Source organism: Neomonachus schauinslandi, chromosome 9, assembly GCF_002201575.2.
Source record: "Neomonachus schauinslandi chromosome 9, ASM220157v2, whole genome shotgun sequence".
In the NCBI taxonomy this organism is placed as follows: Eukaryota; Metazoa; Chordata; class Mammalia; order Carnivora; family Phocidae; genus Neomonachus; species Neomonachus schauinslandi.
The window spans coordinates 137,467,211-137,487,532 of record NC_058411.1 but is presented as its reverse complement, the minus strand read 5'-3'; the positions used below and the strand labels follow the sequence as shown (position 1 = coordinate 137,487,532).

Below are 20,322 nucleotides of genomic sequence, written 5' to 3'. Positions count from 1 at the left end.
TCTCAAAGGGTTGTTCCTTTTTACATTTCCATCAACAGTGTATAAGAGTTCAAATTCCTTGGGACACCTGGGTGGCTCAGTCGGTTAAGCGTCTGCCTTCAGCTCAGGTCATGATCCCAGAGTCCTGGGATCAAGTCCCACATCGGGCTCTCTGCTCCGCAGGGAGCCTGCTTCTCCCTCTGCCTCTGATGAATAAATAAATTAAATCTTAAAAAAAAAAAAAAAAAAAGATTTCAAATTCCTCCACAACCATGACATTTTGGTATTGTCAATCTTTTTATTATTTTTTAAAGTTTATGAACTTATTATGTTGACCATCCTTTTGTGTCCTTATTTGCCATCTATAGATCTTCTTTGGTCAAGTATCTGTTCATATATTTCGCCCATTTTTAAATTTGGTTATTTGCTGTTTTAAACTAAATTAAACTTGAGAGTTCTTTATATACTCCGGTTACCAGTCCCTCATCAGGCATGTGCTTTGCAAATATTTCCTCCTCAGCTGTGACTTGTCTTTTAATCTCCTTAAGAGTGTTTTTCAAAGAGTTAAATTTCTTTTTTTTTAAATATAGCTTGTGCTTCTGGTGTTCTAAGAAATCTTTACCGAAAACAAGATTGCAAAGATTTTTCTGTTTTCCACTAGATGTTTTACAAGTTTTGGTTTTACGTCTTTGACCCATTTCAAGTTAATTTTTTAAGACATGTGGAATGAATAAAGGTTCATTTTTTAAAACAATGGATGTCCAACTGTTCTAAAACCATTTGTTGAAAGAATTTTCTTTCTCCATTAAATCACCTCAATACCTTTGTCAAAAATCAAATGACCATATTTGTGGGATCTATTTCTGATCTATTATGCTCTAAAGATTCTGCCAATACCACACTATCTTAAATAAAGTAACTTGTGATACCAGGTAGTGAGTCCTCTATCTTGGTTCTTTTATTTCAAACCTGTTTTAGTTATTCTAGGTCTTACATTTTCACATAAATTCTAGAATCATCTTGTCAATTACTAACATAAAGCTTGATAGGATTGTGTTGAATCTATGGGTCAATCTGCGAAGAATTAACACCTTGACGATACTGAACCTTCGAATCTGTGGACACTGCATATCTTTACATTTACTTGGGTCTTCTTTGCTCAAATGTTTTATTAGAGTTTTCATCACATAAATCTTACATGTTAGATTTATCGCCAAGAAGTTCACATTTTGTGATGCTGTTTTTTTTTTTTAAGATTTTATTTATTTGACAGAGACACAGCGAGAGAGGGAACACAAGCAGGGGGAGTGGGAGAGGGAGAAGCAGGCTTCCTGCGGAGCAGGGAGCCTGATGCGGGGCTCGATCCCAGGACCCCGGGATCATGACCTGAGCCGAAGGCAGACGCTTAATGACTGAGCCACCCAGGTGCCCCAAGTGGTTCTGTTTTCAAACTTAAATTTCCAAATGTTCACTGCTAGCATGTCAATAAAAATACAATTTAAAAAATACTGCCCTTGTTTCCTGCAGCCTTGCTAAATTGCTTGTTTAATATATCTACTAGCTTTTAAAAAATGTCTTTGGAATTTTTTATGTAGACAATTATAATATCCCTGAAGACACTATTATTTCTTCCTTCCCAATCTGGATGCCTTTTATTTCTTTTTCCTGTCTTACTGCACTGGCTATGTCTCCAGTATAATGCTGAATAGCAATGGTGAGAGCCACAGGGGGAAAAGCATTCAGTCCACTGAATCATTAAGTATGGCGCTGACATATTCCCTTTATTGGACTGATAAAGTTCTCTTTTATTCCTAGTGTCCTGAGAGATTTGATCACGAATTTATGTCGAATTTTCTGCACCGATTGAGATGATAGGGTGTTTTCCTTTAGTCTGTTGATATGATGAATTATGACTGATTTATAAATTTTGAGCCAACTTTGCATTCCTGAGAAAATATTCCACTTAATTATATCATCCTTCTTACAAACTGTTGGGCTTATTTGCTAATATTTTTTACATCTATATTCATAAAGGAAATTGGCCAGTTTTCTTATCATGTCTTTGACTGGGTTTGGCATTACAGTAATACTGGCGTCATAAAATGAGTCAGGACATGTTTCCTCCTATTCTATCTTCTGGAAGAGCTGCATAAATTGGTATTCTTTCTCTCTCTCTCTCTCTTTCTTTTAGTGGGCGGGAGAGGGAGAATTTTAAGCAGGCTACACATCTAGCACAGAGCCTGATGCAGGGCTTGATCCCATGACCCTGAGACCATGACCTGAGCCGAAATCAAGAGTCAGAAGCTTAACTGACTGAGCCACCCAGGTGCCCTGTATTATTTCTTCCTTAAATGTTTGGCAAAATTCACCAATTAGACATATAGGTATGGAGTTTTCTTTGAGGGAAAATTTTGAACCACAAATTCAATGTTTTTTTTTAAGATTTTAATTTTTTTGGTAAAGATTTTATTCGATGGGGGGGAGGTGGGGGGGGGAGAGAGAGAGCACACGCACACACAAGCATGCGGAGTGGCAGAGGGAGAAGCAGGCTCCCCGCTGAGCAAGGAGCCCAATGTGGGACTCGATACCAGGACCCTGGAATTACGACCTAAGCCGAAGGCAGATGCTTAACCGACTGAGCCACCCAGGCGTCCTAAAATATTTTGATTTTAAGCAATCTCTACACCCAATGTGGGGCTTGAACTTACAAACCCCAAGATCAAGAGTCACATGCTCCACTGACTAGCCAGCCAGGCGCCTCTCAATTTCTTTAAGTAGGCACAGGATTATTCAGCTTACCTACTTCTTCCTGAGTTTCAAAAAATTTGTCCGTTTAATCCAATTTATTGGCGTAAAGTTGTTAGCATTCTATTATTATCAATTTTTGCAGTCTAGTAGTGATTATCTCCTCTGCCTCATATCTGATATTTGCAATTTGTGTCCTCTCTCTTGTCCTCATCAGTCTGGTTACAATTTATTGCATTTACTGATCTCAGAGAATCAGCTTCTGGTTTCATTCATTTTTCTCTGTTGTTTCTTTTTTCAATGATTCTATTTTGTCTTTATTACTTCCTTCCTTCTATTTACTTTCATTTTAATCTTTTTTTCTTTTCTTAATGCGTAAGCTTAGAGATTTGATATTTTTCTTCTAATATAAACCACTGACAGTTACAAATTTCTACCTAAGCACTGCTTTAGCTGAATCATACAAATTTTGGAAATGTACTGTGTTCATTTTCATTCTGTTCAAAGTATTTTCTGATTTCTGACTTCCTCTTAGACTATGAGTTATTCAGAAATGCATTTAATTTCCAAACATACAAGGATAATCCAGTTGTTTAAAAAAAAAAATATTAGGGGCGCCTGGGTGGCTCAGTCGTTAAGCCTCTGCCTTCAGCTCAGGTCATGATCTCAGAGTCCTGGGATCGAGTCCCGCATCGGGCTCCCTGCTCGGCAGGAAGCCTGCTTCTCCCTCTCCCACTCCCCCCGTTTGTGTTCCCTTTCTTGCTGTGTCTCTCCGTCAAATAAATAAATAAAATCTTTATTTAAAGAAAGAAATAAATAAATATTAAAAATTAAAAATATTTTTGTTACTGCTTTCTTGTTTAATTCCGTTGTGCTCAGAGAACATACTGATTTCTATTTTAAAAATGTGTTTAGTTTGTTTTATGGTCCAAAAGATGGTCCATTTTGATGAATACACCATGTGCACATTAAAAAAATGTGCATTCTGAAACTACTGTTAAATATTGTATAAATACCCGTTAAGTTAAGCTGGATGACAAGTGTGGCTCAAGTCTTCTATGTCCTTCCTGATACTCTACCTACCAGTTCTCTAGTGATTTCTGAGAGGGGATAAATTGTTTATTTCTCCTTCAGTTCTATCAATTTTTACTTCAAGTATTTTGGTGCTTTGTTGTTAGGTGCATATACAGTTAAAGTTGTTATGTCTACCTGCTGATGAATTAGTCATTATGTAATATTGCTCTTTATTCCTGGTAATAGAATAACATTTTCTATCTACCTAATATTCCACATCAAAGCAGGACTAAAAAAAAAGACTCAATATTAGTGAGTGCACTTTTACTCTTAAGGCATGCCCAACTTCAAACTGCCTCCCTCCCCACGCCCAGCTTCCCCTCTTGGAGATTCCACAGCAAGTGGAACAGGTTTCTGAGGGTGAGAGTGACTTACCGAGTTATATCACAGAGATTCTGAAAGACCTTCTCTGGGTTTTGGCCATCAGGACCACTCACATGCCCTGTTTCCTTGAGCTGCTGTACCTTCTGCAAAGCTACACTCACCGCGTGGCGCATGAACTCATTGCTGGACCTCAGAACAGAAAGGCTCTCTTCGTGATTTTGGGTACTGTCCCTACAGAGACAGAGGGGGAAAGAGAGAGAGAGAAAGAGAAGAGAGTCCACTACTGCTCCTGGGATCTGGAATTAGGTTTTCTGGGGACTGTTTAGAAGAACAGGACCTAGTAAGCTCTTAACGACAGCCACCAGTCGGCCGCTATCACTGCCTCAGCTCCCTTTTACAGTCCTCATTCTCAGTGTGATCTCCTTTCCTCCCCTCCCCAATCCCTTTACTTTGATAAGATTTAAATGTCAGTCTTAGTTTCCTATGTTTTTTTATTGCTGTTATTCCTACGTTTTCAATTCAGGTTTTTCTTTCTTCTCTTTTTATCTGTTATAACAGTGTTCAAGCTACTTAGGTAGATTTTCCTACAATACCTTATTGCAATCCATTCTTTTCTTCAGTAGTCCATTGTTTCTGAGTTTTCTCTATTAATAATTCAAGGTAGTTCTTTAAAGTGCCTACCTAGGATTATCCAACTTTCATGTCAAGAAACTTACAAACCTCCTGACTTACTTATTATATATATATATCAAGAATTGTGAATCCAGGGCGCCTGGGTGGCTCAGTTGGTTAAGCGACTGCCTTCGGCTCAGGTCATGGTCCTGGAGTCCCGGGATCGAGTCCCGCATCGGGCTCCCTGCTCGGCAGGGAGCCTGCTTCTCCCTCTGACCTTCCCCCCTCTCATGCTCTCTCTGTCTCATTCTCTCTCTCAAATAAATAAATAAAATCTTTAAAAAAAAAAAAAAAGAATTGTGAATCCAAACTAGATAATACTAGTGAACCTGTTACTATCTTTACTGCACAGATGTCTTTAAGTGCTCTGTTATAAACTTACCTGAAAAGAGCAGTGAGAAGATCAGACACAAATTTCATGGACCAAACACTATCCATTTTGTTGGCCATTTTAGTTTTGCCTTTACCAGCTTTTTCATTAAGGATGTCAGAGAGTTTCTTGTAACACATAAATAAGTTCAGAACCTCCTCAAATTTGTTCTTACTGTATAAAAGGAAAGAGACCACTAAGGACAAGCATCAGAATATTGTGGTTTAACTTTCACACCCAATAAGGACATCACAATGTTTCTTTAGGTGTTCTATTTTAAACACATTATAAATGAATGAATTTGCATTAACTTCCAGATGACTCTAATCCATCTATGTTATTTTTTTTCTCTCTTATTTATACCAGTCAATGCAGAGCATGAAAGTCCAATACTACCAACCAAACAAAATTTCTCTATTGAAATCAGAACTTCTTGAGTTCAGTGTTTGGGAATTTGTTATAAATGAAAGCCTGCTACCCCTGTGATATATGTTTGGTGTTCTCTGGTAGAAGGAGCACAGTCTGGTCTTAGGCTAGATGTCCACCTAAGAGACAGCGTCACGGCCTGTGGTCTGTCCAGTGCCTAGTGCACTGTTACAGTTAAGAAACAAAAAAACACAAAATGGAAGTATTCATCAAATTGCAAAGAGTCATAGCAATACCTTACCTAAAATTACTTATGGAGAAATTATATTCTATTAGAACCTCACAAATTCCCATCACAAGAGAAGCACAGATATTATTTTTGATGCCAACACCACTGCTCTGAGAAAAATCTGCCGATTTATCCTAAAAGACACAAGATAAAAATTAATGAGCTATTGGGGTGCCTGGCTGGCTCAATCAGTGGAGCGAGTGACTCTTGATCTCAGGGTTGTGAGTCTGAGCCCCACACTGGGTGTAGAGATTACTTAATGAAATCTTTAAAAAATTAATAAGCTATTAAAAACCTACATCATTCAATACAGCTGAGACTTAGCAATTACCAATTCAAAGTCCTCTAGTTCACTCTTAATCATTCTACTAGTAATAGACTCCAACATATCCTCTAAGTCTTTGTAGAACTCTTCTTCCTCCTCTTCTTCCTGCTGTAGGGGCATCACTCTACTCTTATACCAGACCAAACAGTGCTGGACACAACACAGCAGATGATCCTGTAGAAGACAATAGTAAACATTTTTGAGTGTTTAGGGGACAATCTATGAGGCTGTTGATAATCAACAAATAATTCTTACCTACAAGGCTAAAATAAGTTATTCATTAGCATCATGAATTAAGTCAACCTGAATTAGCAAAACTGGAAAAAATTAATTGAACCAACAAAGGCATTCTTTCCTGACCTTTCCCAAAAACTGGCTTTGTAAGTACCAGACACCTCAGAATGCAACATCAGAATGTGCTACTTCTGCCTTAGTGGCCATACCACGGAGGTTGTGAAGTTAAATTCTGATTCGAGTCCCAGAGGCTGTTTTAAAGATAGGGGCTGGGGCGCCTGGGTGGCTCAGTTGGTTAAGCGTCTGCCTTGGGCTCAGGTCATGATCCAGGGTCCTGGGATCGAGGCCTACATTGGGCTCCCTGCTCAGCAGGGAGTCTGCCTCTCCCTCAGCTCATGCTGCCTCGTATGCTCGCTCTCTGGCAAAAAGAAATAAATAAAATCTTTAAAAAAAAATAAAGAGAGGCTTATGTTGAGGGAATCTATGGGAGACCAACAGAGCATCTCCGTCTCATGGGACAAGAAGGCCCATTTATGAAGGCAGGATCTGACAACTTAAAAGACCACTTCCCTCCCCTGTCATGAGCTCTAAGTTACTTGGGATGGTGAAGTTTCAGTTTTTATCCTCTCTTCCTGAGGCTAGAGCACAAGAATAGAAAAACCACCTGTCCTAGTTCCCCTGAAGGTTCAAGAATGCCAATTCTAGCTTAGCATAAATCACATACTCCCCTCAGACTAATAAGGCAGGTTCCCTTAGCAGGTTCATCTGCTACTGGGTGACCTCTCTTCCCCATTCCAAAGCCTATTTTAGCATATTATATAGTCAAAGAGCCATAAGTGGGAGACAAAATGCTCCCTGGGGGGAGTGATGGATGCCTTGATTTAGTAAAGTGCTGACATGGAGATATCTTACCAACAGATCCAATGTGATGATGGATCAGAAAAGAAAAGGAGGGAAGATTTAAGAGTAAAGTTTCATTGCGAGTACCAGAAGAGTGCTTTCAGGAAAGATATCTCTTCCCAAAGACTGACTCTATCAACAGGGTTGATGTTTTTACTTAACAGTAAAAATAATGGTTATAGAAGGAATAAAAGACTCACCAGTGGTTCTTGTAGAGAGATCTGATCTCCTTGGGTCAAAATACAGGCTTCTAATTTCAGAGGCGGCAGCACATCAGGTTCTGGTTCATAGAACTGTTTTAACTATATATGATAACGAAAAAAAGATACCACAGCTCATGAATGCTCTTCACTTCTTTAATTGGTCAAACTAATGGCACCTTTAATGTCTGATATTTTCTAAGACGTATTTCCCAAGTGTCCAAAGAACAACGCGGCAAAATTTGTGTTGCTTGGGCTCGTGCACATCCTTTACCCTTGCTTCAGGCATCATGTTGAGATATTCTTTCTTACTCCATTTCTACTAACTCCCCAAAACACATCATACTCTCTCACACCAATTCCTAAATTTGCATAAGGAATCAGCGTTTTTAGTATAGCTTGATAGTTAAGTATAGGCTCCAGAGTCAGGATGGCTGAGTCTAAGTCCCAGTACGACCACCTATTAATAATTTTGGTAAAGGCATCCATGCCTTGGTTCCTCATCTCTGATGAGATTATTATTACTCTAAACAAATAAGGCTGTATAAGGACTGAACATGCTAATACATGTAAAGTGCTAAAAAAAAAAACCCTACTACTTAGAGCTCAAGAAACATTAGCTATTATTTTTCTCTTTTTTACCTTTGGAGTCTGCACAAGTTTACTGGTCTACATACTAACCTGAGTTGGGAAGCACTGCTCTATGCTTTCATCAATTTTTTATGCTTGTTAAGTGTGTGAATGTTGATGAGCTGATTATTACAGTTTGAAGGGTACACTATAGTTAACAGGTTATAAGTTTTATATAGGATCAGGCTTGAGGCCCAATGGAAAGCTTTTAATAAATAGTATAGTACCTTCCAATAATTTCTACACATCTCAAATCTTAACTTCAAATGCAGCTTCTTCAGCAGAACTGTAACAGAGCAATGGCATACAAAAGTGGGGGGAAAGGGAGAGAAAAGAACTTCCATTTTTAGCAAAGTGGTAGACAAGGGGTCTAGAGAAACCCTCCTGGTAGAGAACAATTTAAAAAATGTATTAAAAATTTTAAATAGATAGCTAAGATGATGGGAAAGTAAGAGAAGTCCTCAGACATCTCATTATATTAGAAAATGTCATAAAGCCTGAATCTAGCAACTACATGAGCAAATGAACTCTGAAACTGGTGTTTCTTCTGCCAGCACCTGCCAATTCTGGAGGCCTAGAACTATAGTTGTAGGGCTCATGGACCTGAAGACAAACCCTAGGGCCCTCATGGGGTGAAGGCTGAATCGGAGAACCTCACACAAAGCTGGAATTCTCAAAAGGAGATATCCCTTATGGAAAAACAAAACAAAACAAAACAATAAATCTTCTGTATGGAAAAGGCAAAAAGCCTCCCCTGGGAATTTCTAACCATAAGCTAATCTCCAAATGTAGTTTGGGCTAGAATTCACACCACTTGTGTGGTCTGAAGAATCAAAAGCCAAAAATTTAAAGTTTGGATTAAAGAAACATAGTACATACCTTCCAAGCAAGGGAAGAGAAGGAAGAAGAGAAATAACTAATTTCAAATTTTATACGAACTGGAAAAAGAGGGAACATTTCCCAATCATTTTAACTCATGTTAATAATCATTAAGCTCATATTAAACCAAGAAGTTCAGTATGAGAAATAAAAATTACAGGCCATTCTCTTATAAACATATATGTAAAAATTCTAAATGAAATATTAGTAAGCTGAATCCAATAATGTACAAAAAAGGTAATATATCGTAATTAATTTGAGTTTATCTTGGGAGGGCAACGCTGGTTTAGAAGATCAAATAATACAATTCACCACAGTAACACATTAAAGGAGAAAAATCACATGGTCATTTCAATAGATAAAAAACGCATTTGCTAATATTTAAGACACATTCAAGAGTAAAACAACAGATCTGAGATGGCAGTAGAAAGAATAAGTAAACTTGAAGATAGATTATGAGAAAATATCAAATATGAAGGGTAAAAAGTATTGAAGAAAAATGAATCAAATCTCAAAGATCTGTAGAACAAAATCAGGCATTCCAATATATATATACAACTGAAGTCCCAGAATGAAAGGAGAGGGGGCAGAAAAAATATTTGATGCGATAATGAGTGAACGTTTCTTCAATTTGGTGAAAAGCATCAACGTATAGATCCCATGAAGCTTAATGAACTCAAATAGAAACACACACACAAAAATCACATGTAAACATAAGTCAAACTCTTAAAACCCTAAGACAAGGAGAAAAATCTTCAAAGGAATAAGAGAAAAATGACATAGAAAATACAGAAGCCAAAGACACAATAATTGGTTCACTCAGGAATCAGCTCCTTGAGAAACAATGGAAACCAGAAGACACTGGAATGATATACTCAAAGTACCTAAAGAAGAAACTGTCAACTACGAATTCTACTTCCAGTGAAACTGTGCTTCAAAAATGAAGGCAAAATGATGTATCTCTATATAGATGAAAACTGAGAAGTCACTGCTAGCAGACCTGCACAACAGAAATACTAAACAAAAGTTCCTCAGGCTGAACAGAAGTTACTGAAGATGGTAAACCTGAATCCACATGAAGAGCTTTGGCAATGGACAAAAATGTTGGTATGTATAAAAGATTGTGTCTGTACACTTTGTTTTTTCTTAATTTCTATAGAAGACATACATATAACTGTTTAAAACAAAATATAACACCATCTTGCTGGGATTTTAACATAGACAGATGTAACATGTATGACAATACCATAAAGGCAGGAGGATGAATCAAAGTTCCTATATTTTACTGGAAGTGTGTCAGTATTAACCTAAATATATAGTAATAAATTAAAGACACACACTGTAATCTCCAGAGCAAAATTAAAAATACAACAAAAGGGGGAAAAAATAAATAAATAAAAATGAATTAAAATACAACAAAAGGGGCACTTGGGTAGCTCAGTGCGTTGAGCGTCTGACTCCTGGTTTCGGCTCAGGTCATGATCTCATGTGTTGTGGGGTGGAGTCCCATGTTGGGCTCCGTGCTCAGCAGAAGTCTGCTTGAAGATGCTCTCCCCCTGCCCCTCCCCCAACTTGCTTTCTCATGCATGTGCTCTCTCTAAAGTAAATCTTTAAAAAAAATTTAAAAATATTTAAAATATAGGTAAAAAGTCAGTAAAACAAATAGCAAAATAGACCTAAATCCAACCATAACAATAATTACATTAAATGTGAATTGACTAGACATTCCCATCTAAAGGAGGGGTGTCATACTGGATTAAAAATGCAAGATCCCTGCTTTCACTTCTTTTGGGTATATACCCAAAGGGGAAATGCTGGATCAAATGGTAATTGTGCTTAATTTTTTTTTAAAGGACTGCCATACTTTTTTCCACAGCAGCTGTACCATTTTACCTTACCACCATTAATGCACAAGGGTTGCAATTTCTGTATACACACCACCATTTTTCACTCTGATGGTAGACAGCCTAATGGGTATGAAGTGGTATCTCACTGTGGCTGTGATTTGCTTTTTCCTAATGATTAGTAATGTTGAGCATCTTTTCATGTGTTTATTGGCTATTTGTGTATATACATATTTTGGATGAATGTCTATTCAAGTCCTTTGCCCATTTTTTAATTGGGTTGTTTTTGTTGTTGTTGATTTGTAGGAATTCCTTGTATATCCTAGATATTAATCCCTTATTGGATATATGATTTATAAGTATTTTCTCCCACTCTGTGGATTGCCTTTTCACTCTGTAAATAGTGTTCTTTGCACAAAAGTTTTTAATTTTGGTGTTCTTTTGTTACCTGTTCTTCTGGTTAATGTCCAAGAAGTCATTAACAAATCCAATGTCATGAAGCCTTTCCCTTATATTTTAGGAGGTTTATAATTTTAGCTCTTAATGTTTTGGTCTTTGATCCATACTGGGTTAATTTTTGTATACCGTGTAAGGTAAGAATCCAAATTCATTTTCAGAATGTGAACATCCAGTTTACACAACATCATTTAACATCATTTGCTGAAAAGATAGATTCTCCTTGTTTTTATTTATTTATTTATTTTACTTACTTACTCATTCATTCATTCATTCATTTGAGAGAGAACGAGCCCAACCACGGGGAGAGGCAGAGGGAGAGGGAGAGGGAGAAGCAGACTCCCCGCTGAGCAGGGAGTCTGACATGGGGCTCGATCCCAGGACCTGGAGATCACAACCTGAGCCTAAGGCAGATGCTTAACCACCTGAGCCACCCAGGTACCCCAAGATTCTCCTTGTTTTTAATCTAGTGCTTTTTACACGAGGATTTTCATGCTTGGGCTCTTGAGCCAGGAAGATCTGAGTTCAAATCCCAGCTCTGCCACTTCCTACCTATGTGATCTTGGCCAAATTACTTAACCTTTCAGAATCTAAAATGGAGATAATTTTTATTTCACAGGGTTTTGTAGGATCAAATGAGATCACCCACCTTATAGTGCCTCATACACACTTGGCCCTCTCTATAATACAGTATGGTATTGTTGTTATTATCAGTACATAATTGCATCCTGAACTCTGTTAGGGAAGTTACCAAGAAGATGTGACCACCAGTTTACCCATGAGCTGGACCTGGGGGATCAGAGGTCCTTACCCTCCCCTCCCCTGTCCTTGGAATGTGGGTTCTCCTTACCTTCCTGCTCCCAGAGGCTGCTCCAAGGACATAGCCTTGAGATGGTGATGATGCTGAGAACATCTACACAGTATATGTGACTAAGCCCAGTTAAGGCCTCTATTTAACCTTCTATGGATGTGGCAGGTGACTGCACAGGGATGCACTGGTCTTGCTGCTGCCCAAGACAAGCCTCACATATAAGTTCCTTTTGCTTCTTAAAGCTGCTACCTACCAACCTGGAGCAGCCTGCCTCTTTTGCTGGTCCCTCCCTGCCCTCTGAGTATAAGGGCCGATTTCAGATTATACCTGGGAAGCTCTGTGAGGGTTATAAACCAACAAACTCTCAATATATAAAAAGATTCAAATACCATATAATAAAATACTATTTAGCCATAAAAGGGAATGAAGTACTGATAGATGAAACAACATAAATAAACCGTGAAAACATTAAGTGAAAAACATCAGTCACAAAAGACCACATATTGTATGATTCCATTCATATGAAATGTCCACAATAAGCAAATCTATAAACACAGAAAGCAGATTAGTGGTTGCTTAGGGTTAGGCGGGTGGGAGAAGGATGAGAAAATTACGGGGTGGTAGCTGAAGGGTGTGAGGCTTTTTTCTGAGGTGATGAAATGTTCTAAAATTGATTGTGTTGATGGTTGCACAATTCTATGAATACTAAAAACCAATGAGTTGTATACTTTAAATGGGTGAATTGTATAGTATGTAAATTATTTCTCAATAAAGCAATTTAAAAAAAAGATTCAAATAATGTTTAATGAATAAATGTTCAGGGTAAAAGGTCTTATTTATGCCAAATATTCTCCAGCTGAATTCTTCTCCTTGTGATCATCCTATGAAAAATTTAACTTAAAAAATCTTTTTTTAAACTGAAAAGTACAGAAAATAACCAACAGACACCCATGGATCTGTAACCCAGATTTAACATGCCCATATTTTGCTACATTTGCTTCAGATCTCTCTTTTCTTCTAGAAGTAAAACAAACAGACACAGCTGCTGATAGCCCTTATACAAATGGTTCTTTAAGGTGCGCCTGGGTGGCTCAGTTGGTTGAGCGACTGCCTTCGGCTCAGGTCATGATCCTGGAGTCCCTGGATCGAGTCCCGCATCGGGCTCCCTGCTTGGCAGGGAGTCTGCTTCTCCCTCTGACCCTAACCCCTCTCATGTGCTCTCTCTCATTCTCTCTCTCTCAAATAAATAAAATCTTTAAAAAAAAAAAAAAAGGTTCTTTAAAATGTCCTTCTGACTTAGGGTGCACACCATTAACTGGGAGGATAACTGTTAAGACGATGGCAATAGGGCGGACAGGTAAGTGGTAATTAAAATAAAACATCAGGACATCATCACATACCCAGACATGTTCACAGTGTACCAACCAGCGTACTATTTGGGAATTATTTTATATTTTGAAAAGTTTGGAAAATGTCAATCTCTCCATGCCTTATCTGTTCTGTATAGCCATAAAATAAAAAACATATATTACCTGTGAAAGTAGAGTATGCATGATTGAATTAGCCAGCTGAGAGTTCCTTCGAAGGACATCATAGAAACCCTAAGAGGAAACAAATAGTAAGCTCTTTAACAGATATACTAGTGATCTGAACAATCATAACTTTGAAACAATACTTTATTTTACCCTATTCTCAATTCTTTGAAAAAGATTGAGACCATATTTGCAGAAGGAGAAACAATTCAGGAAGTTTAGATTATTTGCCTAAAAAGAGTTAAAAAGAGATCTCTGATCACTGAGAACTGGATTAATAAACTGACCATAACTGTTACAATTTTTAAACAACAGGTCACTTCAGGCTTTGGAATACTTTGCTCTTTTACAGTCAAGAATGTCCCAACCTTCATTCTTTTCTCTCATCCTTCATTAAGTCTTCTCTTCTAGGGCTTTATGTCCACTTAGTTTCCAGTGCTTCAAAAGTGTCTCCTGGCCCTAAGCACCTTAATGTAAATGACTGTGGTATTTCTTCCCATCCCAAATTTCCCAGTCATAGTTTAAAACTACTTAAATGAAAGGGCGCCTGGGTGGCTCAGTCGGTTAAGCCTCCAACTCTTGACTTTGGCTCAGGTCATGATCAGGGTCGTGAGATCAAGCCCCATGTCAAGCTCTGTGCTGGGCACAGAGCCTGCTTAAGATCCTCTCTCTCCCTCTGCCCCCCCGCCAACCTATTTAAATTAAAATCCTGGGGAGAACTTTCTTTTTGGAACCAGGAAAAGAGACTGTACAGTTCATCTTTGAGAAAAAGCAAATGAGAGTTGACCCCCTAAAATAATTTGTTAAGAAAAGACACAAAGGAAAATTAGCCCTAATTTTTTATAAATGTATAATGATAAAAGATACTTTGGTCTTGGCACAAAAATCTATAGATGTAATCAAGGAATAACATACAAAACAGAAACAGACTTAGTACACATAAAGAAGGCAATAATATCTGGACAACTGGTTAACCTGGAGAAAAGTTAACTCCTTATATATTATAGCAAGACAGATTTCAGATGGACTAAGCAGCTAAACATAAAAAACAAAATCATAAAAAACTAGAAGACAGTATTAGTGAATATTCATTGGAAGGCTATGGACTCTTCACACATAAAAATAGCATATCTTAAAGGAAAAGATAAAAAAAGAACCAAAAATTAGTATTTTTGTAGGTCTAAAAGTATCATCATCATCATCATCACCACCACCACCAAGCAAATGGCAATCTGGCACACACTTGCCATGAATATGACTAAAAATGTTAATATCAATATATAAAAGAGTTTTTACAAACTGATGATGTAACATCTTTAATGAATAAATGAACTCCAATATCCTAACAGATTAGTCTATGATCCATATCAAGTTAATTTTTAAAATTTGGAGCTAGATAAGGGCAGAGATTCTTTTTTGCACATGGATGACTGCAGAAAAGAGTCAACATAGTAGGTCTGAGACTGTTATCCTCAGTAAAGCCTGCTTACAAGACTGACCCTTGGTGGGTGGCTGGGAATCTGGCTAGTAAAGTCTCCTACACCGATACAAAGCTTTCCCTAAACGATAGGTTTATTGTGTGTAAACTGTACAATGTGATTTATGCTTAATACCTTGATTTTCTTCTGGGTGTTTGGAATTGTGGCTAACCATCACAAACTACCAATCCTAATTGCCTCAAGTAAGAGTGAACTACACATTCCTTCCATTCTGATTTACCTTGTAAAGCATGAGTCGAACATCAGCCTGCTGGCCTAAGCATCTCCTCAAACCGTCCATGATCTCAAGGCAAAAAGTTTCATTGGCAACAGAATTGTAACGGCTGTGAACATCCACATGGACCTGAAAGGAGGAGAGGCCAGTTTTATGTATTTTACCAAATTAATTTTCATAAAGGAGGTAAAATGAACCTATGTTCTTGGTCAGAAACTTTGACTTAGCTTTCCTCACATGCCAAAACCCAGGACTGAGGCTGACATTACAATCATCACGAGGCTATGATAAGTGCCACTCTTATTCTGGTTTAGAGTAACAATTTTCAAGCATTTTAAGATTAACTCTTGTCCATCCCTTAAGGTCTTCCTTGACAAAGTCAGCTGCTTAGGAAGGCACACAGATGATTTCATGCCTCTAGAATCCAGGAGTCATAATATACTTGGTTTTACTTAAAAGGCCTAAAGTGCTTCCTTTAAATGTCTTCAGTAGCTAGCAAAATCTAGCTCTTTTTGCTTCCACAAAATCCTGAGAGGTTTAGAGGTGGGTAATTTTTAGTTTAGAAATGGACAAGACAAAGAATAGCCCTGTTTGATTTACATAATAAATCCAGCAACTGTAGACCAAGACTCGTAATCATTACTACAGGCCTGTCCTCGAGGTAGGTCATACGGAGCCATCGAATCCCCGCTCTACCCGTTGCTGCTTGTATCACTATGGGCAAGTTATTTAACCTTCCTGGGCCTTAGTCTTCTCATACTTAAGATGGGGATGCTGATAACAATAAACTGATAGCCCGTGCTCCTAATATTTAATCTGTGCCATATGTTATAAACAGATGTTTTGTATAATTACACTAGAGCAATAAAGGATTCCTGATAAAACTGTCACATTAACTTGTTATTTATAAGTCATATAGTACGTAATTTAAGTTATAAAAACAATTTTATTGCTCCAAAGTCCGGATTACCAAAAAATTGTGAAAAGTTTTATTTTCTCAGATTACTAGGCTTGATAAAAGTTCATGTGCAAAGTAAATAAACTATTAAAACTGGGGATAATAATAGCATCTAGACTCAGACTCTCAGTCTCAGGATCATTTTTACAACCTGAACAGGAGGAGGAAAGCACAGCTTGCACACCATCAGCTCCTGCACCGATACACGCCATGGTGCCGTGTGCACACCGCTTACCTGGCTCACGCCGATGGGCTGACTGCACTGAGAGGACGACAAGCTGCCCAGAACCTTAAAGTTCTTCAGGAGCAGCAAAAAACCAGCAACCGCCGATTTTCGGGCATCAAGCTGGCTAGCTCGGGAATAGACAGAGAAGTAGTTAACAAACAGTACTAAGTTCACAGGAATAGGCTTCTGGGTCAGAAAAGTCCAGTTAGAGAAGGAATACGCCATGAAGCACAGAGCAAAATAAAATGAATTTAAATACTCAAAATAAAGCATCAGCTGTTCCTGGCAGTTAGTGGTAGAGGAATTCAGAAGACGTTTCACTACCTACTCAACCTCATGACACTATCTATACTTTCTTCTATGTGGGGAATGAGGACAGGAGTACTGAGAAGCTATCCAATGGGCCAAATGCCTGAAGGACTACTTCCCTTCCTCACAGAGGAGTCTAGTGCTTGGTGCCTTGTAAACCCTCCATTCAGAAAAATGATACACTCATCTCACTGAGGCCCGGACTAATCCATGGAGATGCCACAACATACAAACCTCGGCCTAGCAGACATGCCTCTGGGTAAGCAATAACAAAAAACTGTCAATTCTAGAAGAGGGATAATTACTAGTTGTTCCCCTGGATATCCACGAATGCACTATAAAAAAAACCAATGTGATATTGAGCATCTCATATTTAAAGTACCAAATGCTTTCTACCCATTACTGGTCTCATAATACTTTTTAGGAGGTAGTATCATCATCTCTAGCTTATAGACTAAGAAATAAAGGAAGAAAGGTCAGGACGCATTGGCTAAGCCAAAGCCCTCAGACTGCTTAACAGTTTATGTGGTCTACAGTCACCAGACCACAATTCCGATCGATGTTCACTAGAGTAAGTTTCCTGAATATTTTAATTAAGGTGTTTTCCTCTTCAGAACTGTTGCCAACTGGCGCCGAACTTTGTCCTGAAGATTATTCCAGGGGTGTTAGCGGCGTACCTGAGATCACAAGCTCAAATTCTAGCCCCACCAACCTCCGTTTGACTTTTGGAAAGTCTCTGAGCCAGAGTTTCCTGATCTGTATGGTGAAAACTGTAATAATTCTGTCTTTATATGGTTAATCTGAAAAAGGAATGAGAGAAGGAAAGCTGCACAAGGCCTTGCTTGATGGAAGCTGTTCTGTTGGGTCAGACATCTGCATGACCACTGTGAACAGACTATACGAGGAGATGGCAGAGAGGACGGTGAGTAGTGTCAGAAGGCATTACTTGCTAGGGTCTCACGGGATGCTCCATACCTGGCAAACATGGCTTTCCGAAGGACAACTATCAAGGAGTCTCTCACTGACATGCTGACTTTGAGAAGGGGCTGAAAGACAAAGAATAAGTGGGTAAAAAAAAACCCAAAAACAAAAACACAACCCAAATTTATTAGCCTTAGCTCATTTCTACCCATTACTGTTACAATTAGGCTTATAGAGGGAAATCTGGTTCTGTTTTTAAATACATGTTTCAATATTTATTACACTTAGTAATAAGGACAATAGCATCCTTTAAAATACTAAATTTAAACTAATCATTAATGCCTTTAAACCTATTGTCCTCAGTTTTCTAAGGGCTTTTCAAACACTTTGAGTCAAAGGAGAGAGAATTGTGACAGGAAGAAGGTGTAAACTTGGAAACAGAGTCTAGCTCAGTGCCCCTGCCCTTTTAATACAAAACTCTGTGCTTAAGAATCAAGGGATATAAAATTTCTCAGACATTTATATTTATGAAAAATCACATCAGACTTCCATTAGGCACTTCAACCTTAGTCTTGTCAAATTCCTTCGGAGTCAGAAGACTTACCTGCACTGCCTTCAGCAGCCCTTGTACAGTTTGAAGGGGCAGAAAGGATAAATAGTCAAAAGTTTCTGTGATTTTAGAAGAACAACTCTGAAGAACTAAGGGTGCATACATGATGATATTTGAAAGCAGATCTGAAAAACAGAATCTATAGTGAGTTGCCTCAAACAATAAAGATTTAACAAGTAAAAGGAAAATAAATATGGGAAATGAAATGGTAAAAAGTTTTTTGTTTCTTTTCCGAAGTATACTGCAAAATAAATTTCTACTGATCCTATATACTTTTTCTATGGTCAGCGTAACCAGAACACTACAAACTTTGTTCCGTGCTAATATTAAGACTATAAAAATTAATCTAAAAGAAGGGAAGAAATCCGTTTTACTGACAAGTAGCATACATCTTCATATTTCCAAGCTAAGTAAATCAATAAATGAACTTTTATTATGTGTATACATAGTATAGTCTTAACCATAAAACATGGTCATTCTTCCTTCAAGAATATTAATTTAGTTAGGAGTCAAGAAAAATACATTCTGAAAGAATGAAAGAGGTAAATAACATAAACACCAAATATCTAATAATCCCAAACACAGTTTATTATTCCTAGCAAATGTAACATTCCTTAAATGTTAAAGAGAGAGTCTAAAGAGGAGCTCAAAGGAAGAAGGGATTATCATGAATTGGTGTGCTTTTGGAGAATAAAGAGAAGAATTTAAGCTGGATTCTGAAAGAAGGCTGACATTCAGATGCACCAAGAACCAGAAAGGCCTACTAAATGTAAAAGGAAAAGTAGGAGACAAAATACATAAAGTAAATACAGGACAAATTCAGACAACAGTGAGAAATCTGTGAAGCCAGGGTGAAGGACTCAGAAAAATAAATAAGTGAAGTGAATGTTGAAAAGGCAGGATGGATCAAATTGTCAAGGACTTTAAGGGCCAGAATAAAGAGCTAATCATTTATTAAAGAAGGTATTGGTGACTTTTGAGTCACAGAGAGGTATTTTAGGAATACTTATCTGGTGGCAAATGCAGGTTGAGTTGCTGCAGAGAGAAGAGAAAGCAGGGTCATCAGTTGGAAGCTGTGGCAATGGTCTAAGTGCAAGGCTGTAAGACTGCAAGCTAGGCAATGGGTGGGGAAGAAGGGTACAAAATGAAGAAAAAATGAACAGTAAGAGAAAAAAAGAGAGAACTTAGGTATCAAGTATGTTGGAGAAGACAAAAAGGAATTCCAGCTTCTGGAACTTGGAAAGCCAGGCTTTAAATAATAGAAATACAAATAATTGAAAAGGGAATTTGTTTGAAGGACACTGTATTGCATTTGAAATAAAAGGAAAAAGAAAAACCTAACTAGAAATAACCAACAGGAATGGAGGCACTGAACTCAGGAAAGAAGACAGTCTTGACATAAAGATTTGGAAGCCATGTCCACCAAAGTCCACAAAAATAACCGAAGCCATGAAAACAGGCATGACATCTATAAGGAAGAGAACGTATAAAAGCAGGAACAGACTTCTGCTTCCCACCATCATGGAATAATGGTGAATCGATTTATCCTCCCAGTTTATTTCTTTGTTTATTTTTAAATTTTTATTTATTTGTCAGAGGGACAGAGAGGGTGAGTGAGCATAAGCGTGGGGAGTGGCAGGCAGAGGGAGAAGCAGACTCCCCGCTGAGCAAGGAGCCCGATGCAGGATTTGATCCCAGGACTCTGGGATCATGACCTGAGCCAAAGGCAGACGCTTAACTGACTGAGCCCCCCAGGAGACCTGTCCTCCCACTTTAAACAATAACAACGAAAAAGGTCAAATTAGGGGCGCCTGGGTGGCTCCGTTGTTAAGCGTCTGCCTTCGGCTCAGGTCATGATCTCAGAGTCCTGGGATCGAGCCCCACATCAGGCTCCTCGCTCTGCGGGAGGCCTGCTTCTCCCTCTCCCACTCCCCCTGCTTGTGTTCCCTCTCTCA

The 20,322-nt window shown here is 38.2% G+C and overlaps 1 protein-coding gene across 2 annotated transcripts in view; it reads right to left on the bottom strand.

The window, feature by feature from the left end:
* The window catches only part of FANCI (FA complementation group I), a 75,541-nt gene that overhangs the window by 14,917 nt on the left and 40,302 nt on the right, over positions 1 to 20,322 (bottom strand). Inside the window, exons 14-23 of one of the 2 annotated variants that reach the window (XM_021680664.2) lie at positions 18,362 to 18,492; positions 17,812 to 17,882; positions 16,537 to 16,651; positions 15,350 to 15,472; positions 13,631 to 13,699; positions 7,479 to 7,580; positions 6,151 to 6,318; positions 5,832 to 5,953; positions 5,177 to 5,338; positions 4,174 to 4,353 (exon numbers count right to left, since the gene is read on the bottom strand). In XM_021680664.2, coding sequence (XP_021536339.2) covers positions 4,174 to 4,353; positions 5,177 to 5,338; positions 5,832 to 5,953; positions 6,151 to 6,318; positions 7,479 to 7,580; positions 13,631 to 13,699; positions 15,350 to 15,472; positions 16,537 to 16,651; positions 17,812 to 17,882; positions 18,362 to 18,492 — 1,243 coding nt within the window. The remainder of the gene's footprint in view (positions 1 to 4,173; positions 4,354 to 5,176; positions 5,339 to 5,831; positions 5,954 to 6,150; positions 6,319 to 7,478; positions 7,581 to 13,630; positions 13,700 to 15,349; positions 15,473 to 16,536; positions 16,652 to 17,811; positions 17,883 to 18,361; positions 18,493 to 20,322) is intronic. The other variant, XM_044918337.1, reaches the window with a different exon arrangement.